This window comes from Canis lupus, chromosome 24 (assembly GCF_003254725.2).
Source record: "Canis lupus dingo isolate Sandy chromosome 24, ASM325472v2, whole genome shotgun sequence".
NCBI lineage: Eukaryota > Metazoa > Chordata > Mammalia > Carnivora > Canidae > Canis > Canis lupus.
Genome location: NC_064266.1, coordinates 46,696,759 through 46,712,960, shown reverse-complemented (window position 1 = coordinate 46,712,960; position 16,202 = coordinate 46,696,759). Strand labels below are relative to the sequence as shown.

The following is a 16,202-nucleotide window of genomic DNA, read 5'->3' as shown; positions in this document are numbered from 1 at the left end:
AAATTCCCACTGTGGGGCACAGAGCCCCTTCCCTCCTCCAGGCACCAGATCTTGCCGCGTCTCACTGCCTCATGAAGTCAGCAGCAGACACATCGCGCTGCAAGCCCTGGGCTTCGATGGGGGGGAAGGGGAGCTTCATTTCCTGGTTCAGGAGCTTCCCCTGAGGAAGCGAGGGGATGCTCTCCAGAACGGGGTGTGAGTTACTTGCGTCCCCACCTGGCCCTGGGTTGGGGTGCTGGGGGGCTGCTGCCGACCTTGTCCCACCCCCATCCTTCTTCCTCCCCTTGCCCCCAACTCCCTCCCCTGGAAGCGATGAGGAATACATGCTTGTATTCTGAGGCCATGCTCCTCCCTTGCCCCTGTCATGGTCCTGAGGTGCATGGTCTCCCCACCCTATGATGGCCAGTGGGTGGGAGGTCCCCCCTATGCAAAAGCCTCTAACTGGGGGAGGAACCATCTAGAAGCAGCAGGTAGGAGGGGTGGTGGAACGGCTTGGATCTCTAGCACCTGGGCTGGGCCTGTTTGGGCTTCCCTGTCATGTGAGACTGCATGGGGTCTGGGGCTTGGCCCAGGGCTGATTTTCTACCCTCGTGTCTGTGGCCACATCACTATGTTTCCCCCCCCCCACCCCCGCACCCCCGTGGAGCTACTGGTGGAAAGTTCTAATTGTGATCTGTGCACTCAAGCACCAAATCCTTTCAGTTCTCTCCATGGGCACAGCTGTTCAGTCCATGTCCATGGTGCAGCTGCCAAACTCAGCACAACCCTCATTTCCAAATGGAAATTTCCTTGGCAAAGTTTGGCAGGCCCTGGCCTTGTTATTAGCTGGTTTTTTGGCTCTGCAGGCAAGAAGCTTCCTCATGTTGCCTCTCTGCAGATGGAGGGGCATGACAATCTGTGAAAAGAACAGTGGCTTCTTCCTGAAGTGTCCTGCATATCTCCTTCACCACCCACCCACCATCATCCACCCACCATCCATCCACCCTCCATCCACCCACCATCCATCCACCCTCCATCCATCCATCCATCCATCCATCCACCATCCATCCACCCATCTACCTACCATCCATCCATCCATCCATCCACCCATCTACCCACTATCCATCCACCCACCATCCATCATCCATCCATCCATCCATCCATCCATCCATCCATCCACCATCCATCCACCCATCTACCCACCATCCATCCACCCACCATCCATCCATCCATCATCCATCCATCCATCCATCCATCCAGCCACCATCCATCCATCCATCCACCCAACATCCATCCATCCACCATCCACCCATCCATCCATCCACCTATCCATTCACCATCCATCCACCCACCATCCATCCATCCATCTACCCACCATCCATCCATCATCCATCCATCCATCCATCCATCCATCCATCCACCGACCATCCACCCATCCACCATCCACCCATCCACCCACCATCCATCCATCCACCATCCATCCATCCAACCTATAAACACTTAAAGGGGTGCCCACTCTCTATGTGCCAGGCACTGAGGAGTGAACACAGCTCACACTGGTGATAGGAGAACATAATACATATAGGAAATAAAGCATAACAAGGCTGAAGCAGGTGTGTCAGCAGCAGGAGGAGGCCCAATCGCCCTGAGGCCACGAGGTGCTCACGTGAGGTTCTTCTTCGTACCACCTTTCTGCATATCTGACAGCTATTTCTCCCCCTCAGAACTGTACTGCCCAGGGCGACCCACTTTGCCCACCTCGTTGCAGCATCGTGGTGAATGACACAAATATTTTTCTGTCTGTGTGTCATTGTTTCCCAACTATCTTGACTCGTGGCCACTGAGAATTCTGTTTCCCATAAAAATTAACACTTGATTTTCCCTAAAACCTCCTCTTTCCTCCACCTGTTTGTGAGGTTGGCAGTGGTTGCTTCTGTGGGGCTTGGGGCTCTCCCCATGTCCAAATCAGACACCTCAGCAGCCTTCAGGTGGCCAGTCTGGGAAACTCTGACCGAAGCAGGAAAGGAATCCAACCTCACAGTGTGGTGGACACAGAACAGGCCAAGATGATGGACCAAGCTGTTTCCTTTGCATTCTTGATGTAACCTGCTCGATTCCAGGACTCAGAGACCCGGCCTGTCCACCAGAGGCCTCTCCCTCCGTGTTGTTGAGAAATCACAAGGAGCACTTCTCTGCAAAGCAAACCTTTTCTCCTGGGCTCGAGTAAGAAAGGGACCCGGACAATTCAGCCCATCCACACACAATCTTTCCTGTGACCCCAGCACTGAGCCTGTGTCACATCTGAACCCTGGGAGTCACAAAGGATCCTTCTGGGAAAGCCAAAGTTCCAGCAGGGCTGGCCACGAGAGCAGAGAGGGGAAGCAGTGGAGGGAAGGGGCCCATGGGATGTGGGCCCCAGCCAGGGCTAGCGTGTCTGTCCTCCGTCTGCCTCCCGCTCCTCTGCCCACTGGCCGGTGGCCACGCTGTCCTGCCTACCCTGCCCCACAGCCATCTTCCTCAAGGGTAGTGCTCAGAATGCCATGGAAGGCAGGGCCTTGCTGGTTTGGGAGCTCAGACCTGTCGATGCCTTGAAGGCACGGATCCAAGGTGACCCCAGGTGACTCGTGGTCCCCAACTCAGATCCAGGATGTAGCCTGCTCAGGACAAAGCAGGGGATGGCTGCAGAGCTCCCAGACTTGGAGCACACCTGCGGGGAGGGCGCCGGGGGTTCCCGGGTCTGGCGGAGCCAGGTCGTCCAGTCCGCAGGTGACGTCGACGTGCAGACACAGCCTCTGCACAGGGCCGGGGGAGGAGCTCAGCTCAGGGTTCAGGAGCAGGTTTATCCTCCGCCCCTGTGCACGCAGGCATGTGCCCGGACAAAGCTTTCTTAATAGCAAAAGACTGAAGACACCTTGCATTTGTGTCGGAAGGGCACGATTTGCAGACTCGCAGGAAGGTGCACCGCAGGACTCATATCCGTCCCCTGGCGCTGCCGCAGCAGGTCACCACACCACAGCAGCGGCCAATAGCGCCGTAGACAGTCTCAGGCTCTGTAGGTCAGAGGGCTGGTGGGCTCAGCTGGGTCGTCTGCTGAAATTGAGGGGTCACCAGCACGGCTCCTATGGGGGCTCCGGGAAGAAGGCACCACCCGCTTGTGCAGGCTGTGCTCAGGATCCGGGTCCTTGCTGGCCGTGGTCGGAGGGTGTCCCCAGCACTTCTGGCTCGGGCCTCTGCCTCCACCTTCAAAGCCAGCAAAAGCGGTGGGGTCTCTCCCACACTTGGAGTCTCTTAGTCTCCCCATCCTGCCTCTGGAGATGCCCCAGAAGTTCTCTGCTTTTAAAGGTTTATGTGACTTGGAGCCCCCCTGGAAATTCAGAATATTCTTCGTACCTTAATGTTTATGGCCTTAGTGCCATCTGCAGATTCCCTTTGCCCTGGTGTGGAAGGGCCCGTGTGAACAGGATCCAGCCCTCGGGGGTGGGCGGCCTGCCTCCCACGGACGCCGGGCAGCTGTCGCTGGAATTAGGCACGTTTGAGTGTGCGTGGACGGGTGGGGTGCAAGCTGCAGTTAGGTGTTAGTGCTGACACGGGGCGGCCCGTTTGCCCACGTTCCTGTGCTGCTGGCTGGTCCCTTCAGGAGGGCAGCAGCCTCCCGGGCCGCCTCTGGGAGGCCTTAAGGGGCAGCAGGGAAGGCATTTTTCTGCACCAGCTTTGCCACTCTTTGGTGTCGTAAGCGGATTGGGAAGCTATTTTGGGGTCCCCGGCGAGTAACTGCCAGAAAGCCGTTTAAAGTCACCTACAGGTACTTGCCTTTGAAGAGCCGGCAGCTCCGCCGGGCGTGTGCCGGTGGCCAGCAGTGAGGCTGTTGTCATGGTTCCTTGGATTACACGTGGCGTTGGCTTCTGGATGGATGAGAAGCGCTTACGTGCGTGCTCGGCTGGGGAGGTGTGCTGGAGTGTGTTCTGGGGCCGTGGGAGGCTGTGCTGGGCTTCCTTTTATTTTTAGGGGTGTCAGCATGTCGGGGTACAGCACCTACCACTCTTCCAGCAGCACGTGGGCTCTTCTCGGGGAAAGAGCCACATCTACGGGTGCGTGAGAAAGCCAAGCATCCCCTGCTCAGCAGCTTCAGGCTGGAAGGCATCCAGGTGACACGAGGAGAGACGCAGCGCCAGGCACACGGAGTCGGAGTGACTCATGGCATGTTGGGGAAATACAGCTAAAAACAGAACCTGCTAGCCGGGCAAACCTCTCTGCAAAGGTAGAGAGAGAGAACGGCTTCATTATCGAATGAGCGCTACGCCAGCACGCAACGTGCCTCCAGGCCGCCTGCCAAGAGGTGCCGAAGACGGAAGGAAATCGCACCCTTTCCTAGAGCCAGGAAAACACGACCCACTGGACACGCGGTCTTCGGCTCGTTGGGCGAGTTCTCCGGGAGGAGCGCTTGACGGAACCATCCACCCCACGCGGCTCACCGCAAACCCACCGGGCACTTGGGGTGACCATCTGTGTTACTCGTTGGCTTCATCGAAGGAGAAATAAGGCCTGGCCTCTTTATGGCAGGAGGGAGTTCTGGGGGGAGGTGTCCCGGGAAGTCGGCTCCTGCCTCGGGGGGTGTGGTGCCAGCCTCCCTGAGGACTCATCTCAGGGAGGTGGCTCCCAGGTCCTTGAGATACACGGCCCTGGGCAGTCAGCTGGTGACAGGTTTCCTTAGCTTTAAAGGGCTTTACACACCTCCCAAAGGAACGTACACCCCACTCCAGAAAGACTTTACAATTCCCAGTTTTCTAAAGTAGATGGTGGAGGAAAGGGGAGGGAGCCTCTTTCCCTTGCAGCAGCAGGGGGAGTCCATGGTCGGGCTTGTCCTTGCGGCAGCGCCGGGGACCCGGAGGGGGCACACGCGCCGGCAGGCAGGGGCCCGGGCTGCTGAGGGCGCAGGTGGCCGGGTGCAGGCCCCGGGTGCAGGCCCCCGCCGGCCACGGCTCCCAGCCCCGCGATCCCGACCGGCCTGCCCGACAGCCGGGGCCTCAACGTCCCCGTGACACGGCGGTGCTGGCAGTCCTCTGGGGCCGCGGCAGGGACGCCAAATCGCAGGAGGTTGGTAGGCAGAGACGTGATGCTGGGGAGGTGCAGCGGTCGGTCATCCTCCCTGCGGTTGGTGAGGGGACGGCGGGGCGGGCGGAAGGCCGGCAGGTGCTTCGGGGAGGTGGGCGGGGTGGGGGCTGCGGCCAGGGCTGCCCCTCCGCCGGGAGCACGGGGAGACCGGAGGGTGCGGAGGCAGGTGTTGGGAGCAGGGGAGCAGCAGGCCCGGCTGGGACCCCCCAGGATTCGGCGTCCATCAGGGTCACCATCGTGAGGTGACCGAGGTGGACAGAGGCCTCCCGAGCACAGAGCCACCTTATCGTGCAAGAGACCGTCTCTCCTTTCTTGGTGCTCCCATTGGGTGAGGCCAGGCTGGGGTCTGGGTGGGGGGCAGGCAGGGTCAGGACCCAGGGTGGAATGGGGGGGCCTGAAAATTCATTTCCCGCCCACTCCCACCAAGGCTGACCCCCCGGGGCTGCGGGGGACGGGGGACAGCCCGCTCAGGGCTCCTTCTCGGCCCTCCTCCTGCTGCAGTGGGCAGAGGGCGAGTCTCGGGGGCTGCTCCCGACCTGGGGTCCCGAACTGGAGACACGGCCTGCTGTGCAGTGGGGCTCTGCTCTGCGGGAGGCCGGGGTGGCTGGGCCTCCCCCCACCACCCCGCCCCACCCAGCCGGGCCCACTGACGAGTCGCTTTCTAATGTAAACGGATGACAGGGGCGCCCGGAGGAGCCTGGCTGCCGGGAGGAGGAACGTGATTAGACTCATTTGGGCCCAAGAGCAGTGATGGATGTGGACAGACCGAGCCGCCGGCTGACCCAGTGTCCGCCGGGCGCCGGGGGCCCCTCCGCAGGGCCGGGCCCGCTGCTGGACGGGTGGCTCCTGGACGCCCCACGCACGAGCTCAGACGGGACCCCCGGCCCTGCCCACCTGCCCGTGGCTCTCCCGCCTGCTCTCGCGGGTCCCTCTCCCACCCCCGGGCCAGCGTGCTCCTCCCAGCCGCCCCGCGAGCTCCTCCCTGTGCACCCCAGTCTCCCCATCGCATTTGCTGTCTTCCCGATTCCCATCTGTCCTCCTTGGGATCAACTCAGGGTCCCCACACAGCCTGGCTCTGGCACCAGGGAGGGGCTCAGGCAAAGTCGTCCATGGGAACCTCCACGTACCGGGTGGGCCCTGGGGGAGCACAGCCAGGGCTGCCCCTGTACTGCCTCCTCCAAGCAGCCTCCCCGGATTAGAGCCACCAGCCTGCCTGGGGTGAGGGGGGCTCCGCTTCCTTGCCGAGCTGGAGGCTCTGTCCCCCCGCCAGCCTCCCTGGGTGGCCCAGTCTGGGCGGGAGTCCCTGGAGGACGCTGGGAGGCTGGGGTTTGGGTGGGAATTTGATGTTTTCCGGGGCGTCCCCTCCTGTTGGGTGCCGCTGAGGCCCCCAGGGTGATACAGATGATTTTGAAATGGGACCTTCACGTCTCCATCGGGCTCCTCGGATGACTCGGGGCTGGAGAAGCCTTGGCTGTGTGCTGGTTGCCCATCCAGGGCGAAGCGCTTTCGGAGGCAGGAAGGCCCGTAAGGTGACACCTGCGTGGGGGCGGGTGGGCTGTGTGTGGCCAGGGGTGGGGACATGGGAGGGGCCTGGTGGAAAGAACGCTGGGCCCGAGTTGGGACACCAGAGCTGCTGACCCCAAGGGACGGCACCCCCTCTCCCGCCCTGACTCCATTTACTCACCAGGAAGAGGAACTGCCTCCTTCCTGCTCTGCGACCCCTGCGAGATCACACGACTGACCAGAGCGCGGCAGGGACTTCGCGTCCCTTCGCTGCTGTCCTGCCCCCCGCTGTCCCCTCCTCACTGTCCCCCCCGCTGGCTCCCCGGCCTCACCCGCGCTGTGTTCGGAGGTGGCTAGGCAGGGAAGGATGGGCGTAAAGGCCCGGCCCCCGGCCCAGCTCCCAGGACACCTGGAGGGCCCTTGTCACGCCTGAGCCCCCACGGTCAGACACGGCAAGTCCTCTGCTCGGGCACTCGGGGACGGGACCTCTCTTGGACACCAGACAGGCCATTTTGCTTTTGGAAACATCTGAATGTGAGAGATTTATTTTAACTTTGTGTCTGAAAGTTGGCTTCATGAGAGGGCGCCGTGTGGCTGACGGGGCTGCATCCCCAGGGCGGGCACGCAGGTGTGTGTGAGGGCGTGCACGCCGGCCAGGGGTTGGTGCATTTGCACTGGCAGCTGGCACAGCCACCGGCTGGGACAACAGGCCCCCCGTCGGCCCGTGGTGATGATGTCGGGTGGGACCAGACGCGCACCACACTCGGTTCCCAAACTCTTTCATGTCACCCAGACCTCCCGTGACAGGAAGGGACCCCTTCCTAATGAAGGGAAAGCCTTCCCCTCGCCAGCGGATCTGCACACGGCCGGGTAGGCAGGCGGGCCCAGGCCGCCTTCCACGCCGCCGCCTCGCTCTCCTGTCCCGCCCTCTTGTTGCCAAGTCTCGCCCCGGCTCGGAGGCTGAGCTCACGGCCCTTGAAAAGCAGAGGCAGGGGGGGTGGCTGTGTGGACCGGTCGGCGCGTGGCGGGGTGGCGCCCACAGGGAGCTCTTTGCCAAGCAGAGCAGAGAAGCCACACAAGGATGCCCTGCGACGCGTCTGCCCAGCCGGAGGGCCCAGTGCGGGCCGGGGTGCTGGCTGGGGGGGCGGGCGCCTCCAGGACAGCCTTGGGTGCCCTCCTCCGTTCCTGCCCCTGCAGGGGGGTGAGGTCTCTGGAAGCTTCCTTGCAACCTCAGCATTTCAGGATTTGGCCCAGCCGTTTAGTATTATATTTAATTGTCATCATTATTAGTAATTCAGAGCCGGCACATCTCACGTTGACAAGACACACGGTCACTCAGGATCAGCGTGGTCTCCCAAAGACCCTGTGGGTGAGCTTCCGGGCTCAAGACGGCAGGTGGAGGGAGCCCCGCGGGGAAGGGACACGCAAGGGGGTCATTTCCAGGGGAGGCAGGTGGCTTGGCTGGGGCGCAGTTCCCCTCTCCCAGCCAAGGAGTGCCCCCCGGCCCAGGTCCCCGCACGTTTCCCGGGCAGCTCCAACCCCTGAGAAGCCCCCGGGCACATGCCACAGGCGCCCCGACGGTGCTGTCTGCATGCCGGGCTCCCCGGACGGCTGCAGGGAGCGTCTCGTCCTGAGGGCCAGGGGGGCCGAGTCTTCCCCTGAACTCCCGTGGGAGACAGAGAATGCCAGGGAACGTTCTGCCAAAAACCTTCTTTTGAGGGGACTAATGTTTCCCCACTGAGCCCTCGACGTGCTGGGGACAGTGCCCTGCCGGGGTCTGCAGGAAGCCGAGCCCTCTGCAGGAAGGGACGGTGCAGGTGCGCGGGGCCGAGGGAAGGATGGGCCCGACGTGCGTGGGGGGGGCCCAATGGCCTAAAGGCCCGTCTCCGAGGCGCCGTGCAGCCTGCAGCTGCGGCCGAGGACGTGCCGCTCACCGCGCACAGATGCCAGAGGCCGAACGAGCAAGCTGCCCGTTTGCAGCCCAGGCGAGACAGGAAAAGCCAGGGGTGGACCTTCTGCCGCCGGAGGACCGAGGCCAGCGACTGGGGAGGGCAGGAAGCCGCGCCCGACGACGTGCCCAGTCTTACCAGCGGGCAGCTTCGGGGCAAGGGTCCTGGGAGCTCCCCCGAGCCCCACTTGTCCAGGGGAGGAGCCACCCCTGCCGCCAGCATGGAGCCTCCACTCCCGGAGGTGGGGGTAGACCTCCCCTCCCAGCACAGTGGCGGGCGGGGCCCCCACACCTCCCACAGCCCAGCGGTGGGTCTCGGGAGGCAAAGGAGCATGAGCCCTGAGCCTTTGAACTGACGGGTTCAGCGGGCATCAGGCCGCAAGCAGCACGTCCCCCCTGGGGTTTAGTTTGGATTGGACATTGGGAGGCACAGCCCTGGGGGACGTCTCGCTTCCCCAGAGGCAGGGCCCGGGAGCCCCTGGAGCCTTCTGGCCAAGGGTGGCCCAGCACAGCCCGAGGGGACCCCCTGCCACGCCGATGGGCACCCAGAGCAGCCCCTGCCCCCTTGGCTACCGTCCGTCCTAACCTGCAGCATTGCTTCCTCCCGGGAAGGCTTCCGGAATGTTCTGTGCACATTCACCTTGCTCCAGGTCGTGCGGAGACGGTGGCTCTGCCGTCCACTCTCCCCCTGCGCGGAGGGGGGTCTGCTGAGCTGAGCGGCGGCTGCAGACCCAGAGGACCCCGCACTGGGTCGGGCTGTGCCTTGGGTTCACCCCGCGTGTCTGTGGAGGTGCCCCCGCCCCTGCCCTCGTCTCCTGTTCTGCGCAGGCGAGCAGGCCCAGCGCCCACAGGAACTGCTGAGGGAGGAGGACGTGTGCGCACTAGATTTTCCGAGTCTCCATCAGGCACCAGCATCTGTGTGCGCAGAGAAGCCGGGGGCTGACCGTCGGGCCAAACGGCCCTCAAACCCAGCTGGCGGGGTTACGGTTCTCAGGTCACCCTGAGCCACAGCTCCTGGGTCTCCTGACACCACATGCGAGCCCACTGACCCTGTCCAGGCTGTGGGGTGATGAGGCCGGACGCCCGTCCCCACGCGCTCTGTGGGGCCTTCCACAGTTGGCAGGCTCTGGGCCTGGCAGGCGTCCCCCAGGGGCTTCCTGGAGCTGGACGGGGCCCCCACGTGGCTCTCCATCCCGAGGGAGCCGGGAGGGTGGAGGCCGGGGGTCTGCGCCTCGTGCGCGTGTGTGTGTGCACATGTGTGTGCGGCCCCCAGCCCTGCCCCACGTGCAGCGTCGGGGGCTCCTCCCTCCCGCCTCCACACCCTCATTCCCTTTGTGAATTCAGCCCGGACGTAGTTTCCACGGAGCTCTGATGAAAACTGGAATTCGAATCATCCTTGTGGGCAGTGCTGGGGGATGGGGGGTGCGCCCGGGCTGATGGCGGGGCTCCTTCCTTCAAGCGTACATTTAAACGCATAGACTTCTGCACGAAGCCCCCCTGCTGCCTAGCCAGGGTGGTAGGCCAGGGAGCCCCAGGGGAACGGGCGGGCGGGCTCCTCTGCGTGCACGTGCCCGAGTGCAGATCAAGGTCCGGAGACTTGCAGAGGGACGTGTCTAGGGCTCTGGCCTCGCAGGACAGCGGCACTGGCCTGTGCCTAGGGTTCACACTGCCTGCCCGCTGCCCCCTATTTTTCTCTCCTTGGCTGGCCTGAAAGTCTACCGTTAGAGTTTCATTCCTTTGGATATTCTTGTAAAATGCCAGTGCACCTACTGGAGCTGGCCAGCGAGCCCCCCACCCTGGGGGTGGAGGCGGGTCCCGAGACTCCCCAGCTGCCGAGCGGCGTCCAACGCCTAGTGCCGAGGTGGGAGCACCCGGAGCCTCGCACCTCATCCCTGTGCCGGTCAGAGCGGAGCAGCAAGTCAGCTTTGAGGACACCGGTCCTTGCGGAGCACCCGGCAGGTGGATGAGTGAGGGAGTGAGGGACCCCGCACCCACCGGGCAGGTGGAGGAATGAGCCGTGTGCACACATGGGGCAGGCTGGGGCCTGGCAAGGTGGCACCTCCAGGCGAGCGGTGTTGGGGGGCCAGCCGGCCCCTCTGGCCCTGGGGACTCAAGGGGAGGGACAGGCCCCCGGGGCCCCGCAGGCTGGTGCCGTGCTGCTGGTCCCCAGGCTGGGGTCCTCGGGGACGCTGCCAGTCAGAGGGGAGGGCTCAGCGGGGGAGACGGGGCAGCCGTGTGGGGACGGGTCAGCACTCCTCCCGGGCCCCAGGTGTCCCCCAGCCGCTGACCCCTGGCGGGGGGCAGCTGACTCGCTTCCCTCCGTTTTGGGGGCCGCTAGAGCGGCTGCGGAGCCCAGAGTCCGACACTCGCAGGACCCACACGCCCGTCACGAGGCCTCCTCTGTGCCCAGCCCATGGATGGGAAGCAGCTCGGTGGGAGGGGGGCAGGGGGCCGGCCCCACAGGTCTCCCCGACTCCAGGCCTCGAGGGGACCCCATGGCAGGTGGGTCCCCTTTGGCACACACTCCTTCCTCTCCCGCTGCCTCCTGAAGCTCTGGTCCTGAGCCGGGGGGTCCCGGCCCCAGCCCTCCAGCCTGTGGGAGCCCACGTGGTTTCGGTTGAAGGCCCCGTGGACGGCTGTGTGCCGTGTCAGCAGGCGCCCGAGGAATAAATGAACGAGCGAACGACTGGGCGCACGCAGGCCCGCTGGCCCCCGACATGAGAGTCCACGCCGCGGGGGGCAATCGTCTCCTTTATTGGGACTCGGGGGGGTTGTTCTTGCCGACCGCGGTAGGTCGTGGCGAGGGCTGGGGCAGGTTTGTGCGAGCGACACAACGGGGGTTAGCATCACGGCCGACAGTCACACAGGACACTGGAGCGACTGCGTGACGTGGCCAGGGGCGGGCTCTACGGAGCCGGTGGCCCACGGAGGGCGCGGGCTGTGCGTGGACGCGTCTGTGGCTGCGGGAAGTGCGCAGACGGGAACGTGAAGACCGCAACGGTCACGGGCACTTGGGGCCGCCGCACAGACCCTGTCCCTGCTGCGCCTGCGAGGGTCCGGGCTGCTGGGTGTCCCCATCGTGCGTCCACTCTGCCCCCACCCCAGGGAACCCCGTCTTCCGCCCGTCCTGGGCTGGGTCCTCCGGGAGGGCACATCGGCCGGGCCCAGACGGCGCCCACGCCCACTCGTCAGCCTCGGAGGACGGCGTGGCCGAGGTGCCGAGCGCGGGGGTGGCTCTCAGGGCCTCTCGGGACGAGTCCAGGCCCGTGCTCGACACCCGCGGCCTGGGCACCAGCCTCTGCTTGCAGGCGCCCACTGGCCGCCTGCCCACCTGTCCTGCTCGCCTGCCCGGAGCCGACGGCGTGTGTGGGGTCTGGGTTGGCCTGGGTCCCGGGGTCCTGGGGGGCTGCTGGCGGCTGCCCACCCGGCGCCGCTCTTGCAGAAGGAGCCGGGGGTTCTCGGAGCGCACAGCTCGGAGCAGAGGGCCCAGGTCCAACGCCGCCGCAGGGTACCGTGCCAGCCAACGGCCGTTCTTACGGGAGGGGCGGGTCCTGGTGCCCGGGCTGGGAGCAGGCCTCCTCGGCGGGGTCAGGGCTGCCCACCCGCTGCCCGTCTGCTCCCTTCAGGAGCCCAGTGACAACCTGCTGTAACAAAAGCCCATATTTCATTTTCCAGGCCCTTCTGCCCCTCGAGCCTCCCGTGAGGCAGCTCACACGGCCTCGGCCTCCCCCGGCTCAGGGGACCTGCCAGGGCACGGCCAGGGCCAGGCCATCCTGTCTGGAGACCGGCTCCTACAGACCACGGAGGCGCCTGCCCTTCCGGGTGCCCGGGGCTGGGGCCGCTGTGCACGGCCGTGACGGGCGACCCGGGGCCTCAGCCTGGCAGCCACGGGCGCCTGTGTCCACGGCTCCTCCTCCTCACCTGTGGCTGAGTCCCCACAAATGGGCGAGGAGGACGGGGAGCCGGGTCCAGCCGACGCCTGCCCCCCCGACCCCCGGGGGCCCCTGGGCACCGCCCGTGGAGAGGAGGGGTCTGGGCGCCGAGGCCGTACCAGAGGAGGCCAGCGGTCCTCTCCTCGCCGGGGGCGCCAGGGCAGCGGCCGCCCTCCGCCCACAGCCCTGCCTCTCGGGGCGGCTGCCTCCCCACGCCAGCCCGGCCCGGCCTGTGCCTTTCATTTCTGTCCTCCCGGATCACCCCGTAGTGTGGGAACAAAGAAACCTGCCTTCCCCCACCACTAATTTCTTCTCATTAAAGGCCCTTTCTGGATCTGGGGTGAAGCAATCTCTCTCCGGCTTTCAAAGAGGGGCAGAGGGAGAAGCTGCGAGAAATGAGGCCTCTGGGGGTGGGCGCTGAGTCCCCGGCCTCTGCTGAGCCCTGCTCCTGCCCCGGGGGTGGGGGGCTGCAGGGAGAGGGGGAGGGGGGAAGGGGGCGACGCTGCCGTTGGGCCTCCCCTCCTCCCCCCGGCCCTAATACAGTGTCTCCCGGGTGACGTTGCTGGAGAAGGTGTGGTTGCTGGACACGCTGTTGGTCTTCCTGGCGAAGGCCGGCCTCCTCCCCCTGCGCCCCCACAGAGGACACAGGCAGGCCAGGGTGGACAGGAAGGCCTGGCGGAAGTTGGCAGAGACCAGGTTGTACAGGATGGGGTTGATGGCCGAGCTGACGTAGAAGAGCGCGTTGGTCAGCATGTAGAAGTAGTGGTAAAAGTCGTACAGGAACCTGGGGGCGAGGGCAGGCTGTCAGACCCGGCCTGGTGGTGCCACGACCCTCGGTGCTCGGGACAAGGACATTAAATTCTCTGACGTGGGGCTATTTCAGAACAAATTCCGGGGCTGCGGCATCTCTTGAGGTGCTGGGAGTTCCGACCACGCTCCCGCTGGCGCCGGTCGGGGGGCTGGCTTGTGGCCGTCCTCCCCGCCTGCCTCCACCCCTCCCTGCGGCACACCGGGCCCGCCCGTCTGCGTGCAGGAGGCCAGCTCGCTGGGGCTAAGGGGTGCGGCCGGACCCCTTCCCTGCTCCCTGGAGGGCTGTGCTCCTGGGCCTCGGCTTGCTTGCCTCCACCGACAGGGATCTCACTCCCTCACCAGGCAGCCCTGGGTTTCAGAAACCCTTTACTCAGCACCGTGCTCTGCTACCTGCAACTTCTCCTCGTCTGTCCTGGATCTGCCCTCCCCATGGTTCCCCGTCACTTTGAAGAAGCTGTGACCCTCGGACCAGGCTGCCCTGCTAAGCTCACGCACGGCGGGGCCTGGGGCTGTCGTGTCAGAAGGGCGTCCTGGCAAGGCTGGCCTCTTGCACCGGGGTCTGGGAGCTTGGATGTCCGGGGTCGCCACCCCCTGCGAGGAGGGGCTCTCGGGGCCTAGAGCATCCTACGCAGAGCAGATGCTTCCTCCTGGGAGTCTGGGGCTGGGGCGCGCGGCAGCCGCGGCATCTACGTGAGCGGCCCCAGCAAGAGCCCTGGGCTTCTGGCCAGCTGCCCAGCCGACAGCGTTTCACACGTGGCCTCGGTTCGTTCGGGGCATTTGGCCTGCGGAGGGGGTTCTGGAAGCCGGGCCTGCTCCCCAGGACGCCTCTGCGGGCTTGTTTCCCGTCACTGATTCTGCTGTGTGTCCCTGGGCTGCGGTAGGGCCCCGTGTGGGTGTGGCTGCCCCGGGGCCCCCCGAGTGCTCGCGGCTCCCCCAGCCTGGGGGTAGTCTAGGACACCCAGACAGTGGTTGCGCCCCCAGGTCCCACAGGGCCAGCCCTTTCTGTCTCTCTCCAGACGGCTCTAAACTCGTCTCATACCCACTCTCAGCTCTGCTCTCCTCTTCTGCTGTGACCTGCCCCGTGGCTGAGCAGCCTCAGCCACGGACGTGGTGTCCATCCCCCTGTGGCATCCATCCCTCCGTGGCCTTCCTTCTGCCCCCAGCCCACTCACAGTCACACCAAGAACATGCGGGGACACCTGACCTGCAGCCCTGCCTTGAGCTGCTCTGTTCCGCGCCCCCACCTCCCATGCCAACCTGTTCTGGGGAGCTTCTCCCAGCCCGAGCCTCACCCCTGCGCCCCAGGCTCCCGGTACTCACGGGGTCCACTGCTTATCGGAAATGTAGCAGAACATGAGGCGCCGCACGTGGTAGGGCAGCCAGCAGACCACGAAGGCGATGACCACAGCCCCTGAGACACAGAGAGACGGGGTCTCGGAGGGTGAAGGGGGGCATCCTGTCTGAGCCCAGAAGACTAACCAGTGTTAAATTGTCAGTGTACCCACCGCAGTCTACAGGCTCCGTGCCACCTCTCTCAAAACCCCGAAATAGAAAAACCCATCTTAAGATCCGTGGGCGTCTGGAGGGACTCCTGAAACAACCTTGAGGAAGATGAGCTGGAAGGCTCTCGTGTCCTAATTTCAAAACCTACCACAAAGCTGCAGTCGTCAAAACAGTGTGACCTTGGCCTAAAGACAGAGAGCCCAGAGGTGAACCCTCACAGATATGGGCGGGTGACTTCCTACGAGGCTGCCGAGACCATCGTACCGGGAAAATGGGACAGCCACGTGCAGAAGGAGGAGGCCAGACCCCTACCTCACACCTCATACAGGGTTAGCTCAAAACGGATCGAAGATCTGAATGTAGGAGCGAAGACTACAGAATTCTTATAGGAAAATGACTGGCGCCAACCTGACGACACTGAATCTGGCAGCGACTTCTTGGAGGGCTCAGTCAACAGAGGGAAAGCAGATGCCCTCGACTCCATAAAAACGAGCAAGCTGTGCATCACAGGTCACGGTCACCAGGGCGAAAAGGTGACTCACAGAACGGGAGAAAGTGTTTGCTTCACACATCTGACCGGGGATTAAAATCCAGGACCCACAGAGAATGAAGATGCAACAGCAAAAATCAAACAATCCAATTACACATTTAAAAATGCACAAGGAAAAAAAATAAATAAATAAAAAATAAAAAAATAAAAATGCACAAGGGACTTGGACACACGCTTCTCCAAAGAAGATACACAAATGTTAATCAGCACATGAAAGAGTGCTCCACGTCACTCATCATGTGATAAATGCAAACCAAAACCCAATTAAGATACCATCTCACAAAAAAAAAAAAAAAAAAAAAGATACCATCTCACAAATAAAATCTTAAAAAAAAAAAAAAAGGGGCAGCCTGGGTGGCTCAGCAGTTTAGCGCCACCTTCAGTCCAGGGCATGATCCTGGAGACCCCGGATTGAGTCCTGCATCGGGCTCCCTGCATGGAGCCTGCTCCTCCCTCTGCCTGTGTCTCTGCCTCTCTCTCTCTCCCTGTGTCTCTCATGAATAAATAAATAAAATCTCAAAAAAAAAAAAAAAAAAGATATCATCTCACACCCAGGACGGCTAATATAAAAAACAAAACAAAACAAAAATACAATCCACAAGAACACAACACCCTGAGAAAATAGTGCCTTTTGGTGTGGATGTGGAGAAACGAGCACCTCTTCACATGGTTGGTGGGGATGCAAAATGGTATATCCACTTTGGGAAAAAGTACGGCAATTTTTCAAGAAATTAGAAATAGAATTACCATATGACCCAGCAATTCTACTCTGAGTAATTTCCCAAAGCACTGAGAGTAGGGACTCAAACAGGTGTCTGCAGGCCACTGCTGCAGGGTTCACGATGGCCAAAAGGTGGAGGCAACC

At 63.0% G+C, this 16,202-nt stretch overlaps 1 protein-coding gene across 1 annotated transcript in view; it reads right to left on the bottom strand.

Moving 5' to 3' along the window:
- Window positions 1-11,275: 11,275 nt before the first annotated feature.
- Window positions 11,276-16,202, bottom strand: part of NTSR1 (neurotensin receptor 1) — a 38,331-nt gene continuing 33,404 nt past the window's right edge. The window contains exons 3-4 of the mRNA XM_025470636.3: window positions 14,605-14,695; window positions 11,276-13,258 (exon numbers count right to left, since the gene is read on the bottom strand). Of these exons, the coding sequence (XP_025326421.1) occupies window positions 13,009-13,258; window positions 14,605-14,695 (341 nt within the window). The 3' untranslated portion in view covers window positions 11,276-13,008. The remainder of the gene's footprint in view (window positions 13,259-14,604; window positions 14,696-16,202) is intronic.